Source organism: Bos grunniens, chromosome 4, assembly GCF_055505025.1.
Source record: "Bos grunniens cultivar Pamir isolate PY7600 chromosome 4, Bosgru_T2T1.0, whole genome shotgun sequence".
Lineage (NCBI taxonomy): Eukaryota > Metazoa > Chordata > Mammalia > Artiodactyla > Bovidae > Bos > Bos grunniens.
This window is the reverse complement of record NC_141168.1, coordinates 82050797-82068990: the sequence shown is the minus strand read 5'-3', so window position 1 is coordinate 82068990 and position 18194 is coordinate 82050797. Positions and strand designations below refer to the sequence as shown.

Genomic DNA, 18194 nt, shown 5'->3' with positions numbered 1-18194 from the left:
CTTCCCTCTCCCACCCCACTTTCTCCTTCACAACCACAAGTCTATTCTCTATGTCTGTGAGTCTGTTTCTATTTCTTAAATAAATTCGTTTGAAAGTTTATGTTCACTCTAAGATGAACATATCTAAGAGTTACATTTTAAATGTATGAATTATTTGCTATTTCAGTATAATGAAACTAGATCACACTGTCAAAAGGAAAAGGAAAGAAAACACTGTCAGTCAAAAAAAAAAAATTGAGGGAATACATTTAGTGCCAATGAAATCCAAAGAATAGAAGAGATAAGCGACATATAGCTACACATCCATATATATAGAGAGAGAAAAATTAAAATACTGATAAATCATTATTTCCTATTGTTTTTATTAGTGTTTTATTTCTATTTGAATGGACAGAAAAGAATACACACTTTTTGCAACATGAGGATGAATAAGTAAAATATATGAAGGGATTGCAAATTAATTTATTAGAGTGGGAAAAATTGTGTGGCATTTGGTAATCTCTAGTAGCAGGAAAAATACGACCATCAGTTTAGAATTTTTCTAAGATCTCTAGATATCCATACCTCCTATTTTAAGATCTCTGTTACATTAATCTAAAGTATGTACAATTGTCCCTCAAACAACATGGGTTTAAACTTTGTGGGTCTACTTATAGTAGATTGATTTTCAGTAAATGCACAGTACTACATGATCTGTCATTCGCTGAATCTGTGATGTCAGCCAATGGATATGGAGGGATGACTGTAAGTCATTTGTGGATTTTCAACTGCTGGGGACTTAGTACTTTTAACCCCCAACATTGTTCAAGGCTCAACTGTACATGGAAAGGATTTGAACTGGATCCTTCAGCCATAATTTTAATGCTCAAAACCATCTCTTTAGAACTTAAGCCTTAATCCAGTAATTCCAAATCTGAGTCTAGCTAAGGACTAAGCTTTTAAGCTTTATGTACTAAGATATTTGTTGCAGTGAAACTTTTAGTGGTTAAAGCTGATGGCATTCTAGCTATATATTTATTTATTTTTTCTAAAAAGGAGTATGGTCAAGTGTATTAAGTGATTTAGAGATAATGGAATATTAGGTGGCCATTAAAATGCAGTATTTATAAAATACTTGGCATGGAAGAGTATCAAGTGACTGATGTCAAAGACATGAATTTTACATAATATGTGCTCAACTATACAAAATGCTTTTAAAAGACTAGGAGGGGAGTGCCTCAAAATGTTAAGAGTGGCTATCCTTGGGCATTGGAATTATAAGAAATTTTAAAATATTTATTATTTTCTTGAATTTTTCAAATAGTCATTTATCACACCTTTAGTATTATATTAAGAAGACTTGGGCTTCCTTGGTAGCTCAGCTGGTAAAGGATCCACATGTAATTCAGGAGATCCCAGTTCAATTCCTAGCAGGAAGATCTCATGGAGAAGGAATAGGCTATCCACACCAGTATTCTTGAACTTCCCTGGTGACTCAGATGGTAAAGAATCCACCTGCAATGTGGGATACCTGGGTTTGATCCCTGGCTTGGGAAGATCCCCTGGAGAAGGGAACAGCTAACCACTCCAGTATTCTTTCCTGGAGAATTTCATGGCCAGAGGAGCCTGGCAGGCTATATAGTCCATGAGGTTGCAAGAGTCAGGCATGACTGACTGTTACTTCACTTTAAGAAGACTTGTAAGCCAAAAGATTAAGTTTAGTTTAGAATATTCTATTTATTAACTTATTTTAATGGAATTTTCATAAAAATTAAGCATATATTTGTAATTTCTCTCTGTTTGAATTGTTGATATTTTAGCATCCTAAGAGGTTGGCCCTTAAAGGTTCATTGGTCTTGTAACTTAAAAGTGGGCTGGGGAGGTGTAGGCATAGTAGGAGCTAGGAGGGAGGAGAAATATTTAAAGATAATTTAAGAACTATCTGTGGATAATGTGTACATATCAAATGTCAGTCTATGACCTTACTTTGCCAGAGATTTGATAGAACATTCTTTCCTCTAATTTCTGCAGTATCAAGTCATGGGTGGATAAGATGCAAGAAGACCTTGTCACCCTGGCAAAAACAGCAAGTGGAGTCAATCAGCTTGTCGATGTGAGTAAAGTTCCTCCAAACTTACACATCATTTCTTTAATTTGAGTGCAATTTTTCTAAGAAATCTTATTTCTATGTTTTAAATAGTACGTAATTTTTCATGGGAATATGATAGTGAAATTGAGAGAAACTCTTGGTATTGCTATTTATTACCATCCTTAATAGTTAGTGAGGTGTTTATATACAACCCTCACTTACATGAGTTCACGTGATATATATTCATTCCTACAATTCAAATCAGGATATCCTGTTTCCTCCATCCTTCAGAGCATATTGGAATCTCACATGTAGTGGTTACTTTAAGGCTTGTGATGGATTCTTTTGAATATCCTCAGTGGGAACATATCTTCATTCTTTGAGGGTAGATTTTATTTTCAAAAGTGGTTTCCAGTGTTTACTACAGCTATGCCTGAAGACATGAGTGAATCACTGAGATGGGTAATACAGACTTTTGTGCAAGAGAAAGAGACACTTTTATAAAAGATAGTTTTTCTTATGATTATGAAATGGCTATGAATGTCACTCTAAAATGATTTTTAAAAATGATAGCAACATATAAATACTTGTGTGGCATCTTAAATAGATCATGTTCCTTGGGTAAGAGCATATGCATATAGAGCTTCTGTAAGATTTATTAAAAAGTAAATGTCATTTCTTTGGAGTCTCACTGCTTCCATTTTAATGTGAGTAATCTAACAATTTGAAAATATCTCATCTGTGTTCCTAGTGATGCAGTGAGGTCTTTTGTTTCCAAAAAAGTGATGGGATCAATGAGGTGAAATGGTGTAAAAGTGGTTTCATGTATGGATATATGAGTGTTTTTTTTTAATATGTGAATATTCCTTTCTGGTGGAAACTAGAACGAATGGTTGGTTACCTTGTGAGTTACTAGGAATTCACAAGGAAAACATGCTAAGCATATACTTCAATATATTATTCCAGAATTTCTTTGTAAAACAATTGTAGTTTTCAAACTGAATATCTTGAGTAAACTTAAATATCTGTGAGATGACATAGGAATATGCTTTGAAATGATGTGTTCTTTGTTAATAACAATTATCACACTTAATTCTAATGAATACTTATCGAACACATGCTATATCCCAGGCACTGTGCAGGCTACCAAGGGTTTATGGGGAGACAGTTCCTCTCCTCAGAGAACTGACAACCTAGTAATCAAAAATCTCCATTTTTGAAGGTGCAAAGATGCCTGAAAGCTATTGTAAGCTGATGTTTGGGAACTGCAGTGATTCTCTGTGGGAGAATAAATTGAAATATGAAAGTGTGGAGGGTAATAAGTAAGCCTCTATGAAAGTCATGGTGTTAGTGGAATAAGAAAAAATAAATGAGAATTGACAGATTCTGGTTAAAGATTTCAGGACAAAATGAAATTAAAAATAAGCTGCTCTTGGGAGCTCTCCTTCACTCCTGCAGTGTTTCTCCAGCTTCAAAAACCAGCTTCTTGACTGACCTCTTTTTTACTTCTGGTGTTAATATGTGGACCCTCTCTTACCAAATCTGCAGTTTTCAATGAATCTATAAGGGAAACAATAAGTGTCGTCTCATTTCCATTATGCTTTATGAGGTGTGGGTTACTAAGAAGAGTGTGAATACTGATGAATGAGGAAATGGCCTTGTCTGAATTAGGATAACGAAAGAGAATTGACAGGATGGAAGAAAATCCTTACAATGTTGCTTTTATAAGACATGTACCTTATTATAGTCACAGGGAAAATACAGATAAAAGAATCATATGTATGTAACAGGGAGGGAAAGAGCAAACTTTACTATTGAAATTTAAGTATTAGGGGACAAGAAGGTAAATGAATGAGTCTATATGCCTCTTCCCTTTCATCCAGAGAGAAGGTACGTGATGGGGACAAAAGAGGTGCATTTTTTTTTTGGCCACAGGAACTCAAAGCACAGACTAGCTGAAGGACACCAGAGTTGAGAATGAAATTTGTGCTGAGACTGGGGGTGTTAGGTGCATGCTGAGGACAAAAGTTGAATAAATAGAAGAATTTAGCAGGTTTATGGGTTGAAATTCAATATTTTAAAATGATGGATCTTCCAAAATTATCAAATTTAGTTTTTACTGACTTCACAGGACACATCTTGCTTTTTACCTGCAGGATCAACCTCAGTGAGTGAACATATCTAAACAGGATATTTTTGCAATTTTATAACGATTACTTTATGGCATCATGAAATATTAGCTCAGAGAAGATTGATAAATAGTATTGAATAAATGCAGAACTTTAACTTAAAAGTTAGAGATTTTGCCAGGTGCCTGCCTGCATGTACGTGCATGCTAAGTAGCTTCAGTCATGTTTAACTCTTTGTGAGCCCATGGGCTGTACCCTGCCAGGCTTCTCTGTCCATTGGATTCTCCAGGCCAGAGTAATGGAGTGGGTTGCCATGCCCATGTCCAGGGGGTCTTTCCAACCCAGGGATTGAACCCATGTTTCTTGAGTCTCGTGCATTGGCAGGATTCTTTACCACTAGTGCCTCCTGGGAAGCCCTGATACTACCTAACTTCGGTTAAAGATCACAGTGAATAGGCCTACATAAAACTGCTCTCCCTGATGCTTTCAACTTCTAAGATATCTTTTATTGGATTTTTCCATTTCTAATAATGTATTGGAAGAATACATATGTCCTTCAATTGCATATGATTATCCACAAAAGTAGATTAAATAATTGAGGAAAAAAATAAGAGAGATAAATGTATTACACTTTTTCTTAATATAATATTAGAACCTTTTAAATACAACTAAAAGGCTACATTTTTTTTTCTTTCTAAATTAGTTCAAGTACTGTCCTGAGCTCTTTTCACCCATTATTTTATTAATCTTTAGGACAACCTTGTGAAATGAATATCATCGTCTTTGATATGAAGAAATAAATTGTTTGCAAGGTTAAAGTTTTTTTCTAGGTTGTACAGCTACTAAATGGAATGTAATTCCAACAGTGAAGAGAGTCTTGTTATGCTTTAGAATATATGTTAATATTTTATGTTTTTATATTGCCACATGTATTTTGAGAAAGTGAGCAGATCCCCAGTTAGGTACAAGGTTAATATGTCTTCTTATTCCACTGCTCTTTTTATAAAAAATATAAAGGAGAAGTCAAAGCTTTGCCACCAAATATCCAAATATCCAAATAAAAAAGAAAAATGTAGAAGGAAATTCTAAGACCAAAACTTACATGTATAATTTTAAAACCTTCCATTATTGTGGTGTGCATGGACGTGGCTTTGTATGTATATCCATTGAAAGAATTGCTAAGAATGGTACAGAAAGTTTTTCTTGTCTTCATGGTCATTCAGCTGAAAGAAATACAGTTAATTATGTTTTTATATAATGTTATAATGTTTTTATATAATGTTTATAACATATAAACATAATTAAGAATAAAATTGTAGATGAAGGAAAAATAAAGTCTCCCAGATTATGAAACAGATGGTATTTTTTTTTCTATAAGATCATTTTATGTAAAATATAATACAGTCTCAAGTTTTATCCTGCGTACAACATTACATGGGAACTTTATGCATTGACAAAATTATTTGACAGGGAGGCCTGGCGTGCTGTGATTCATGGGGTCACAAAGAGTCAGACACAACTGAGTGACTGAACTGAACTGATACATTTATGAAGAAAGATTTAGCATACTATTCTGTCCTCATTTTTAAAAAATTTATTTTAATTGGAGGCTAATTACTTTACAATATTGTGGTGGTTTTTCTCATACATTCACATGTATCAGCCATGGGTGTACATGTGTTCCCCATCCTGAACCTCCCTCTCACCTCCCTCCCCATCCCAGTGCACCAGCCCTGAGCACCCTGGACTGGTGATCTGTTTCACATATGATAATATATATGTTTCAATGCTATTCTCTCAAATCATCCCATCCTCCCCTTCTCCCACAGAGTCCAAAAGTCTGTTCTTTACGTCTGTGTCTCTTTCGCTGTCTCGCATATAGGGTCATCGTTACCATCTTTCTAAATTCCGTATATATGCATTAATATACTGTATTGGTGTTTTTCTTTCTGACTTCGTTCTGTATAATAGGCTCCAGTCTCATCCACCTCATTAGAACTGATTCAAATGCATTCTTTTTAATAGCTGAGTAATATTCCATTGTGTATATGTACCACTGCTTTCTTATCCATTCATCTGCCGATGGACATCTAGGTTGCTTCAAAGTCCTGGCTATTGTAAACAGTGCTGCAGTGAACATTGGGGTACACATGTCTCCTTCAATTCTGGTTTCCTTGGTGTGCATGCCCAGCAGTGGGATTGCTGGGTTGTATGGCAGTTCTATTTCCAGTTTCTTAAGGAATTTCCACACTCTTCTCCATAGTGGCTGTACTAGTTTGCATTCCTACCAACAGTGTAAGAGGATTCCCTTTTCAGGTGGAGTCTTTAGGGTTTTCTATGTAGGACTTCCCTGGTGGCTCAGATGGTAAAGCATCTATCTACAATGCAGGAGACCTGGGTTCAATCCCTGGCTCGGGAAGATTCCCTGGAGAAGGAAATGGCAACCCACTCCAGTACTCTTGCCTAGAAAACCCCATGACGGAAGAGCCTGGTGTTTCTATGTAGAGGATCATGTCATCTGCAAACAGTGAGAGTTTTACTTCTTCTTTTCCAATCTGGATTCCTTTGATTTCTTTTTCTTTTCTTATTGCTGTGGGTTAAACTTCCAAAACTAGGTTGAATAGTAGTGGTGAGAGTGGGCACCCTTGTCTTGTTCCTAACTTTCAGGGAAATGCTTTCAATTTTTCATCAGTGAGGATAATGTTTGCTGTGGGTTTGTCATATATGGCTTTTATTATATTGAGGTATGTTCCTTCTATGCCTACTTTTTGGAGGGTTTTTATCATAAATGGATGTTGAATTTTGTCAAAGGCTTTCTCTGCATCTATTGAGATAATCAAATGGTTTTTGTCTTTCAATTTGTTGATGTGGTGTATCACATTGATTGATTTGTGAATATTGAAGAATCTTTGCATCCCTGAGATAAAGCCCACTTGGTCATGATGTATGATCTTTTTAACATGTTGTTGGATTCTGTTAGCTAGAATTTTGTTAAGGATTTTTGCATCTATGTTCATCAGTGATATTGGCCTGTTTTCTTTTTTTTTGTGGCACCTTTTCTGGTTTAGTATTAGGTTGATGGTGGCCTCATAGAATGAGTTTGGAAGTTTACCTTCCTCTGCAATTTTTGGAAGAGTTTGAGTAGGATAGGTGTTAGTTGTTCTCTAAATTTTTGGTAGAATTCAGCTGTGAAGCCGTCTGGTCCTGTGCTTTTGTTTGTTGGAAGATTTCTGATTGCACTTTTGATTTCTGTGCTGTGGTGGGTCTGTTAAGATTTTCTATTTCTTCCTGGTTCAGTTTGAAAAGTTATACTTTTCTAAGAATTTGTCCATTTCTTCCAAGTTGTCCATTTTATTGGCATATAGTTGCTGATAGTAGTCTCTTATGATCCTTTGTATTTCTGTGTTGTCTGTTGTGATTTCTCCACTTTCATTTCTAATTTTATTGATTTGATTCTTCTCCCATTTTTTCTTGATGAGTCTGGCTAATGGTTTGTCTATGTTATTTATCTTCTCAAAGAACCAGCTTTTGGCTTTGTTGATTTTTGCTATGGTCTCTTTTGTTTCTTTTGCATTTATTTCTGCCCTAATTTTTATGATTTCTTTCCTTCTTCTAACCTGGGGTGCTTCATTTCTACTTTTCTAGTTGCTTTAGGTGTAGAGTTTGTGATTTATTTGACTTTTCTCCTGTTTCTTGAGGTAGGCTTGTATTGCTATGAACTTTCCCCTTAGTACTGCTTTTACCGAATCCCATAGGTTTTGGGTTGTTGTATTTTCATTTTCATTCATTTCTATTCATATTTTGATTTCTTTTTAGATTTCTTCTGTGATTTGTTGGTTATTCAGAAGTATGTTGTTTAGCCTCCATATGTTTGTATTTTTAAATTTTTTTTCCTGTAGTTGACATCTAATCTTACCACATTGTGATCAGAAAAGATGCTTGAGATGATTTCAGTTTTTTTGAATTTACCAAAACTAGATTTATAGTCCAGGATGTGATCTATCCTGGATAAGGTTCCATGGGCACTTGAGAAAAAGGTGAAATTTATTGTTTTAGGGTGAAGTGTCCTATGGATATCAATTAGGTGTAACTGGTCTATTGTATCATTTACAGTTTGTGTTTCCTTGCTAATTTTCTGTTTGGTTGATCTATCCATAGGTGTGAGTAGGGTATTACAGTCTCCATTATTATTGTGTTACTGTTAATGTCCCCTTTCATACTTGTTAACATTTGCCTTACATATTGTGGTGCTCCTATGTTGGATGTGTATATATTTATAATTGTTATATCTTCTTCTTGGATTGAGCTTTGATCATTATATAGTGTTCTACTTTTTCTCTTTTCATGGCCTTTATTTCCAAGTCTATTTTATCTGAACTATGGAATGAGGTTCATGACATTGTACAGGAGACAGGGATCAAGACCATCCCCATGGAAAGAAATGCAAAAAAGCAAAATGGCTGTCTGGGGAGGCCTTACAAATAGCTGTGAAAAGAAGAGAAGTGAAAAGCAAAGGAGAAAAGGAAAGATATAAACATCTGAATGCAGAGTTCCAAAGAATAGCAAGAAGAGATAAGAAAGCCTTCTTCAGCGATCAATGCAAAGAAATAGAGGAAAACAACAGAATGGGAAAGACTAGAGATCTCTTCAAGAAAATCAGAGATACCAAAGGAACATTTGATGCAAAGATGGGCTTGATAAAGGACAGAAATGGTATAGACCTAACAGAAGCAGAAGATATTAAGAGATGGCAAGAATACACAGAAGAACTGTACAAAAAACATCTTCACAACCCAGATAATCATGATGGTGTGATCACTCACGTAGAGCCAGACATCCTGGAATGTGAAGTCAAGTGGGCCTTAGAAAGCATCACTACGAACAAAGCTACTGGAGGCAATGGAATTCCAGTTGAGCTATTCCAAATCCTGAAAGATGATGCTGTGAAAGTGTTGCACTCAATATGCCAGCAAATTTGGAAAACTCAGCAGTGGCCACAGGACTGGAAAAGGTCAGTTTTCATTCCAATCCCAAAGAAAGGCAATGCCAAAGAATGCTCAAACTACCACACAATTGCTGTCATCTCTCACACTAGTAAAGTAATGCTCAAAATTCTCCAAGCCAGGCTTCAGCAATATGTGAACCGTGAACTTGCTCGTGTTCAAAAGCTGATATTAGAAAAGGCAGAGGAACCAGAGATCAAATTGCCAACATCCGCTGGATCATGGAAAAAGCAAGGGAGTTCCAGAGAAACATCTATTTCTGCTTTATTGACTATGCCAAAGCCTTTGACTGTGTGGATCACAATAAACTGTGGAACATTCTTCAAGAGATGGGAATACCAGACCACCTGATCTGCCTCTTGAGAAATTTGTATGCAGGTCAGGAAGCAACAGTTAGAACTGGACATGGAACAACAGACTTGTTCCAAATAGGAAAAGGAGTACGTCAAGGCTGTATGTTGTCACCCTGTTTATTTAACTTATATGCAGAATACATCATGAGAAACGCTGGACTGGAAGAAACACAAGCTGGAATCAAGATTGCCGGGAGAAAATATCAATAACCTCAGATATGCAGATGATGGCAGAAAGTGAAGAGGAACTCAAAAGCCTCTTGATGAAAGTGAAAGTGGAGAGTGAAAAAGTTGGCTTAAAGCTCAACATTCAGAAAACGAAGATCATGGCATCCGGTCCCATCACTTCATGGGAAATAGAAGGGGAAACAGTGGAAACAGTGTCAGACTTTGTTTTTCTGGGCTCCAAAATCACTGCAGATGGTGACTGCAGCCATGAAATTAAAAGACTGTTACTCCTTGGAAGGAACGTTATGACCAACCTAGATAGCATATTCAAAAGCAGAGACATTACTTTGCCAGCAAAGGTTCGTCTAGTCAAGGCTATGGTTTTTCCTGTGGTCATGTATGGGTGTGAGAGTTGGACTGTGAAGAAGGCTGAGCGCTGAAGAATTGATGCTTTTGAACTGTGGTGTTGGAGAAGACTCTTGAGAGTCCCTTGACTGCAAGAAGATCCAACCAGTCCATTCTGAAGGAGATAAGCCCTGGGCTTTCTTTGGAAGGAATGATGCTAAAGCTGAAACTCCAGTACTTTGGCCACCTCATGCAAAGAGTTGACTCATTGGAAAAGACTCTGATGCTGGGAGGGATTGGGGGCAAGAGGAGAAGGGGCCGACAGAGGATGAGATGGGTGGATGGCATCACTGACTCGATGGACATGAGTCTCAGTGAACTCCGGGAGTTGGTGATGGACAGGGAGGCCTGGCATGCTGCGATTCATGGGGTCACAAAGAGTCGGACTCAACTGAGCAACTGATCTGATCTGATCTGATCTGATTTTATCTGATATGAGTATTGCTACTCCTGCTTTCTTTTGGTCTCCATTTGTGTGAAATATCTTTTTCCAGCCCTTCAGTTTCAGTCTGTATGTGTCCCTGGGTTTGAGGTGGGTCTCTTGTAGACAGCATATATAGGGATCTTGTTTTTGTATGCATTCAGCCAGTCTTTGTCTTTTGGTTGGGGGCATTCCACTCATTTACATTTAAAGTAATTATTGATAAGTATGATCCTGTTATCATTTACTTTGTTGTTTTCAGTTCAAGTTTATAAACCTTTTCTGTGTTTCCTGTCTAGAGGAGATCCTTTAGCATTTATTGGAGAGCTGGTTTGGTGGTGCTGAATTCTCTGAGCTTTTGCTTGTGTGTAAAGCTTTTGACCTGCTTCATATCTGAATGAGATCCTTGCTGTGTACAGTAATCTGGGTTGTAGATTTTTCTCTTTCATCACTTTAAGTATGTCCTGCCATTCCCTTCTGGCTTGTAAAATTCTATTGAAAAATAAACTGTTATCCCATGTTTCGCCTTGGGTTTATCCTGTTTGGGACTCTATGGGTTTCTTGGACTTGGGTGGCTATTTCCTTTGCCATTTTAGGGAAGTTTTCAACTATTATCTCCCCAAGTATTTTCTCATGGCCTTTCTTTTTGTCTTCTTCTGGAACTCCTATGATTAGAATGTTGGGGCGTTTAACATTGTCCCAGAGCTCTCTGAGGTTGTCCTCATTTCTTTTAAATCTTTTTTCTTTTTTCCTCTCTGCTTCATTTATTTCCACCATTCTGTCTTCCACCTCACTTATCCTATCTTCTGCCTCAGTTATTCTACTGTTGGTTTCCTCCAGAGTGCTTTTGATCTCAGTTATTGCATTATTCATTATTGGTTGACCCTTTTGTTTATTTCTTCTAGGTCCTTGTTAAATTTTTCTTGCATCTTCTCAATCCTTGTCTCTGGACTATTTATCTGTAACTCGATTTTTTTTTTTTCAAGATTTTGGATCATTTTTACTATTATTCTGAATTCTTTCTCAGGTAGACTCCCTGTCTCCTCCTCTTTTGTTTGGTTTGGTGGGCTTTTATCTTATTCCCTTACCTGCTGAATATTTGTCTGCCTTTTCATCTTGTTTATATTGCTATGTTTGGGGTGGCCTTTCTGTATGCTGTAAGTTTGTGGTTCCTCTTTATTGTGGAGGTTCCTCCCTGTGTGTGGGGTTGGACATGTGGCTCGTCAAGGTTTCCTGGTTAGGGAAGCTTGAGTCGGTGTTCTGGTGGGTAGAGCTGTATGTCTTCTCCCCGGAGTGCAATGAAGTGTCCAGTAGTCAGTCTTGAGGTGTCTATGGGTTTGGTGTGACTTTTGGCCACCTGTATTTTTGTGCTTAGGTTTATGTTCCTGTGTTGTTGGAGAATTAGCTCGGTATGTCTTGCTGTGAAACTTGTTGGCTCTTGGTGGAGCTTGGTTTCAGTGTAGGTATGGAGGCTTTTGGATGAGCTCTTATTGATTAATGTTCCCTGGAGTCAGGAGTTTTCTGGTGTTCTCATGTTTGGGGCTTAAGCCTCCTACCCCTGGTTTTCAGTCTTAATCTTACAGTAGCCTCAAGACTTCTCCATCCATACAGCACAGATCATAAAACGTATAGGTTAATGGTGAAAAGATTCTCCACAGTGAGGGACCCCCAGAGAGGTTCACAGAGTTACATGGGAAGAGAAGCAGGAGGAGAGAGATAGAGGTGACCAGAAGGAAAAGAGGGGGAATCAAAAGTGGAGAAAGCAATCTACCCAGTAATCAATTCCCTATTTGCTCTCCACAGTCTGGAACACTCAGAGAGGTTCACAGAGTTACATAGAGAAGAGAAGAGGGAGGAAGGAGATAGAAGTGACCACGAGGAGAGGAGGGGGAGTCAAAAGGAGAGAAACCAATCTAGCCAGGGATCTAAGTGTTCTCCACAGCCTGGGACACCAAAAGAGATTCACAGGGTTAAGTAGAGAAGAGAAGGGGGAGGGAGGAGATAGAGGTGACCTGGGGGAGAAAAAGGAGAGTCAAAAGGGGAGAGAGCAATCAAGCCAGTAATCACACTCCTAAGTAAAAATGGGTACTGAAGATTGGACTCTTAAAAGTACAAAATTGATAACAATACCAAAAAGCAAAGATTAAAAGTCTGGAGTTAAGGTTAGACTCTCAAAAATACAATATTACAAAAACAAAACAAAATCACAAAACTTATAAAAAATATATATATGAAATTTGCTTTAAAAATAGTGTCTTGTTTTTGTAAGGTAATAGGTTTTTGTAAGGTAATAGGTTTTAGCAATGAAAATTAAAGGAGTAATAATAACCTAAAAATTAAAAAAAATAAAGAATGGTAATGCAGGTCAGGAAGCAACAGTTAGAACTAGACATGGAATAACAGACTGGTTCCAAATAGGAAAAGGAGTATGTCAAGGCTGTATATTGTCACCCTGCTTATTTAACTTCTGTGCAGAGTACATCATGAGAAATGCTGGGCTGGAAGAAGCACAAGCTAGAATCAAGATTGCCAGTAGAAATATCAATAACCTCAGATATGCAGATGACACCACCCTTATGGCAGAAAGTGAAGAGGAACTCAAAAGCCTCTTGATGAAAGTGAAAGTGGAGAGTGAAAAAGTTAGCTTAAAGCTCAACATTCAGAAAACGAAGATCATGGCATCTGGGACCAGATGGGGAAACAGTGGAAACAGTGTCAGACTTTATTTTTCTGGGCTCCAAAATCACTGCAGATGGTGACTGCAGCCATGAAATTAAAAGACGCTTACTCCTTGGAAGGAAAGTATGACCAACCTAGATAGCATATTGAAAAGCAGAGACATTACTTAGCCAACAAAGGTCTCTCTAGTCAAGGCTATGTTTTTTCCTGTGGTCATGTATGGATGTGAGAGTTGGACTGTGAAGAAAGCTGAGCGCCAAAGAATTGATGCTTTTGAACTATGGTGTTAGAGAAGACTCTTGAGAGTCCCTTGGACTGCAAGGAGATCCAACCAGTCCATTCTGAAGGAGATCAGCCCTGGGCTTTCTTTGGAAGGAATGATGCTAAAGCTGAAACTCCAGTACTTTGGCCACCTCATGCAAAGAGTTGACTCATTGGAAAAGACTCTGATGCTGGGAGGGATTGGGGGCAGGAGGAGAAGGGGATGACAGAGGATGAGATGGCTGGATGGCATCATTGACTTGATGGATGTGAGTCTGAGTGAACTCTGGGAGTTGGTGATGGACAGGGAGGCCTGGCGTGCTGCGATTCATGGGGTTGCAAAGAGTTGGACACGACTGAGTGACTGAACTGAACTGAACTGAATAGTAAAATATATCTAGGAATTTCTCTGGAGCTGTTGATTGCAGTGTGAAGTCAGTTCATTTCCAGATAGTTCCTTGTTCCAGCTTATACTTCTTCTCAAGGTCTACAGGTCCCTTCCAATGTAGTCCATCGTACAGGGTTTTAATCTGTTGCACCTGTCACTTCCAAAGCAGTTCCCTCTTCTTTATTTTGGCTTCCTCTGTTTGCAAGTCTCTTCAGGATCTAACTTCTGCCCTGACACAAGGGGGTGAAGGTGGTCATTTATCTAGGCTCACTTGTTCAATTGTGCTGCGGGGAGGGAGGAGCACTGCAAACAAATATCACTGGCATGTTTGGGGAGTGCCCACAGTTTCTGGGCCACATTAGGTTTGCCCCCACTCACGGCGTGTGTGCTTTCCCGGTCTACACTGCTCAGGCTCCAGGTTGCTCTGCAGGGGATCTGTCTAAAATGGGCCCTGGGTTGTGTGCACTTCCCAGGCCTAAGCCACTCAGGTTCAGGTTCTCGGGTACTTCACAAAGGCACAGACTTGGTTGGGTGTGCGTTTTGTGCCCTTTCCAAGTCCAAGCAGCTCAGGTGACCAGGTGCTTGGCGAGTGCACTCTCCCCAGGTGTGGCGGAGCATCTTATCACCTCTCCGGTCTGGCTGCTCAGTTTCCTGGGTGTGCAGCGGGGGCAACCTCTCTCAGGTGTGCCGTGTGTCTCCTCTGGGGAGCTGATCTCTGGCTGCGACCCTCCTGGTGGATATCAACTGTCCAGGTTCCCAGGAAAACTTGGTTAGCACCTGGGAGCCTGCTCACAGTTTGGGAGAGGATGCGGTCTCTGGGGCTGAGTTTGACTGCATGGACTGGAGCATGCCAGGCCTCCTTGTCCATCACCTCCTGTCCATCCTGGAGTTTACTCAGACTCATGTCCACTGAGTTGTCCCTTTCTCCTCCTTCCTTCAACCTTTCACAGCATCAGGGTCTTTTCAAATGCATCAGCTCTTCACATCAGGTGGCCAAAGTATTGGAGTTTCAGCTTCACCATCAGTCCTTCCAGTGAATATTCAGGACTGATCTCCTTTAGGATGGACTGGTTGGATCTCCTTGCAGTCCAAGGGACTCTCAAGAGTCTTCTCCAACACCACAGTTCAAAAGCAGCAATTCTTCGGCGCTCAGCCTTCTTCACAGTCCAACTCTCACATCCATACATGACTATTGGAGAAACCTTAGCCTTGACTAGATGGACCTTTGTTGACAAAATCATGTCTCTGCTTTTTAATATGCTGTTTAGGTTGGTTATAACTTTCCTTCCAAGGAGTAAGCGTGTTTTAATTTCATGGCTGCAGTCACCATCTGCAGTGATTCTGAAGCCCAACAAAAATAAAGTCAGCCACTGTTTCCACTGTTTCCCCATCTATTTGCCATGAAACAATGGGACCAGATGCCATGATCTTCGTTTTCTGAATGTTCAGTTTTAAGTCAACTTTTTCACTTTCATCAAGAGGCTCTTCAGTTCTTCTTCACTTTCTGCCATAAGGGTGGTGTCATGTGCATATCTGAGATTATTGGTATTTTCTCCCGGCATCTACTTGATGATAGCCATTGTAACAGATATGAAGTGATATCTTGTGGTTTTTATTTGCATTCCCTGGTGATTAGTGATGTTGAGCATCTTCTCATGTGCCTGTGCTCATTTTGATGACCTCTTTGGGAAAGTTTCTATTTCTAAAGCCAATTTTTTTCACTGGGTCATATTATTATTATTATTATGTTGTGTTAGTTTTTAAATATATTTTGCTAATTAACTTATTTTGAGACTGTTTGCCAAGTTTCTCCCATTCTGTAGACTACCTTTTGATTGTGTTAATTGTTTTGTTTTTGCTTTGCAGAAGCTTTTTAGTTTGATACAGTACCATTTGTTGATTTTGCTTTACTTGTTTGTGATTTTGGCATTGTCCAAAAAATCACTGCTGAAAGAATATCAGTGAGCTTCTCACCTGTGTTTTCTTCTAGGATTTTTATGGTATGAAGTATTTTGTTTGAGTGTTTGAACTATTATGAGTCAATTTTTGCAAGTGGTGTGAGATAGGTGTCCAATTTATGTATTGGGCTTGTGTTTTTCCAGTTTTACCAGCATTATTCATCAAGGAGACTATCCTTTCTCCCTTGGGTATTCTTGGCTCCCTTGTTGAATATTAGTTGATTGTATGTACTGGAATTTAAGGGCTTCCCTGTTGATTCAGATTGTAAAGAATCTGCCTGCAGTGCAGGAGACCTATGTTGGATCCCTGGGTTGGGAAGATCACTTGGAAAGGGGAATGGCAACCCACTCCAGTATTCTTGCCTGGAGAATTCCTTGAACAGAGGAGCCTGGTGGGTTATAGTCTATAGGGTCACAAGGAGTAACACAACTGAATGATTAACACTAATACTGGAATTCAGTTCTGGGCTCTTTATTCTCTTTCACTGGTCTGTGAATGTATTTTATGCCAGTACTGTACTGGTTTTTTTTTTTTTTTTTTTTTTTTTTTTTACTACCATGGCTTTGTAGTGTAGTTTGAAAGCAGAAAGTGTGATACTTCTAGTTATGTTCTTTGTTCTCAGAATGGATTTGTCCATTTGAGGTCTTCTGTGATTCCACACGCATTTTATGATTCTTTCTTCTGCTTCTGTAAAGAATGCCTTTGGTATTTTGATGGTGATTGTGTTGAATCTAAAGATAACTTTGGGTGCTAACTGCTGCTAAGTCACTTCAGTCATGTCCGACTCTGTGCAGCCCCAAAGACGGCAGCCCACCAGGCTCCCCCGTCCCTGGGATTCTCCAGGCAAGAACACTGGAGTGGGTTGCCATTTCCTTCTCCAATGCATGAAAGTGAAAAGTGAAAGTGAAGTCGCTCAGTCGTGTCCGACTCTTAGCGACCCCATGGACTGCAGCCCACCAGGCTCCTCCATCCATGGGATTTTCCAGGCAAGAGTACTGGAGTGGGCTGCCATTGCCTTCTCCGATAACTTTGGGTAGTGTTAAGTTAAAAAATAGTCACAACCTAAAAGTTGAGAGTTATGTTTTATTTAATGGGATTTTTTAGAAATTCAAGACCAGGAGACAGTATCTCAGGTGACCTTGAGAGAACTGTTCTGAGCAGGTGCAGGGAGAATTTAGGTTATACAAACTTGTAACAAAACAGGTAGTTTGACCATTAAAAGATTACTGTTAATTAAGGAAAACCGGATATCTCAAGTTAAGGAATTTAGTGCTTTTCTGTGTATGAGAAGACACAAGAGTCTGGGCTTACTGAAATCATTCCTTTCATATGTATCTCATCTATCTAGGGTCAGCATTCTTTGATTTTATTATATCTATCCTTAGTTCCTTGCTTATTGTAAGCAGTGGTGGCAGCTCAATGGCATTGTTCTTCCTGGGCTCAGAAACTCGCATTTGGAGGGCTGGAATCCCTGATGGCTGTGATATCCTTGTTTACTGATTTGACAGGAAATACTCCATTTCACAGTGCTATAGCCATTTTAACAATATTAATTCTTCCATGTACACAGGGTATCTTTCCATTTGTTTATGTGTTTTCTAATTTCTTTCAGTAAAGACATTTTATAACTTTTAAACTCATATACAGACACACAAACACAAACTTTTTACTATCATGCTGGCAAATGAAGCTGATAATCATATATTAATAAATAGATGACATTTAAAAAATTAAAGTGGTCTTAATAGTCTTTGCATATTCTTTGTCTTAATATTTTTGGAAACAAAGTTTATAAAACATTCTCTAGCAACCATTTTTTCATTTAATACTTTAATAGCATTCAACATTGTGTAATATATAATTTAATACTATAGTTAATTATAGTATATATTAAAAATTAAGATATTAAATTTAATATTTTTAAAATTAAAATATTAAATATAATATAATTTAGTAATACTTAATATATAATAAATTTAATAATGAGTTTCATTTGAGAAAACATTTAATGATAAAATTGTAGCTAAATTTCAACCAATATCTAAATGATCAGATATTCTAAATGAATTGGCTCTATAACAATAAATTTTGGTTTATTTAAAAGATTTCTAATAATAAATTGATTAGAAACCATTGTTGATTTTATAAAATGCCATTCTGAATCCACAAAAAATTATATTAAAAGGAAAGATAAGTCTGCTATCTGTCAGAAATGCTCCGTTGCTGCACTTGATGCCCCTACCCTGGGAAAGCAAACCTCAGTAGTAACGTAAACTACAGCCATCCAGGAGCTTTGTTGTCTCCTTTGTGCGCTATTCTCTTCACACCTCTTCTTTTGCCTTTAGGAGTCCAAGGCTTTC

General features: G+C 38.2%; 1 protein-coding gene across 16 annotated transcripts in view; it reads left to right on the top strand.

Moving 5' to 3' along the window:
- The window catches only part of CACNA2D1 (calcium voltage-gated channel auxiliary subunit alpha2delta 1), a 527964-nt gene that overhangs the window by 114124 nt on the left and 395646 nt on the right, over nt 1-18194 (top strand). For all 16 annotated transcript variants that reach the window (XM_086397179.1, XM_086397175.1, XM_086397178.1 and 13 more), the window contains exon 2: nt 2011-2092. In XM_086397179.1, coding sequence (XP_086253305.1) covers nt 2011-2092 — 82 coding nt within the window. The remainder of the gene's footprint in view (nt 1-2010; nt 2093-18194) is intronic.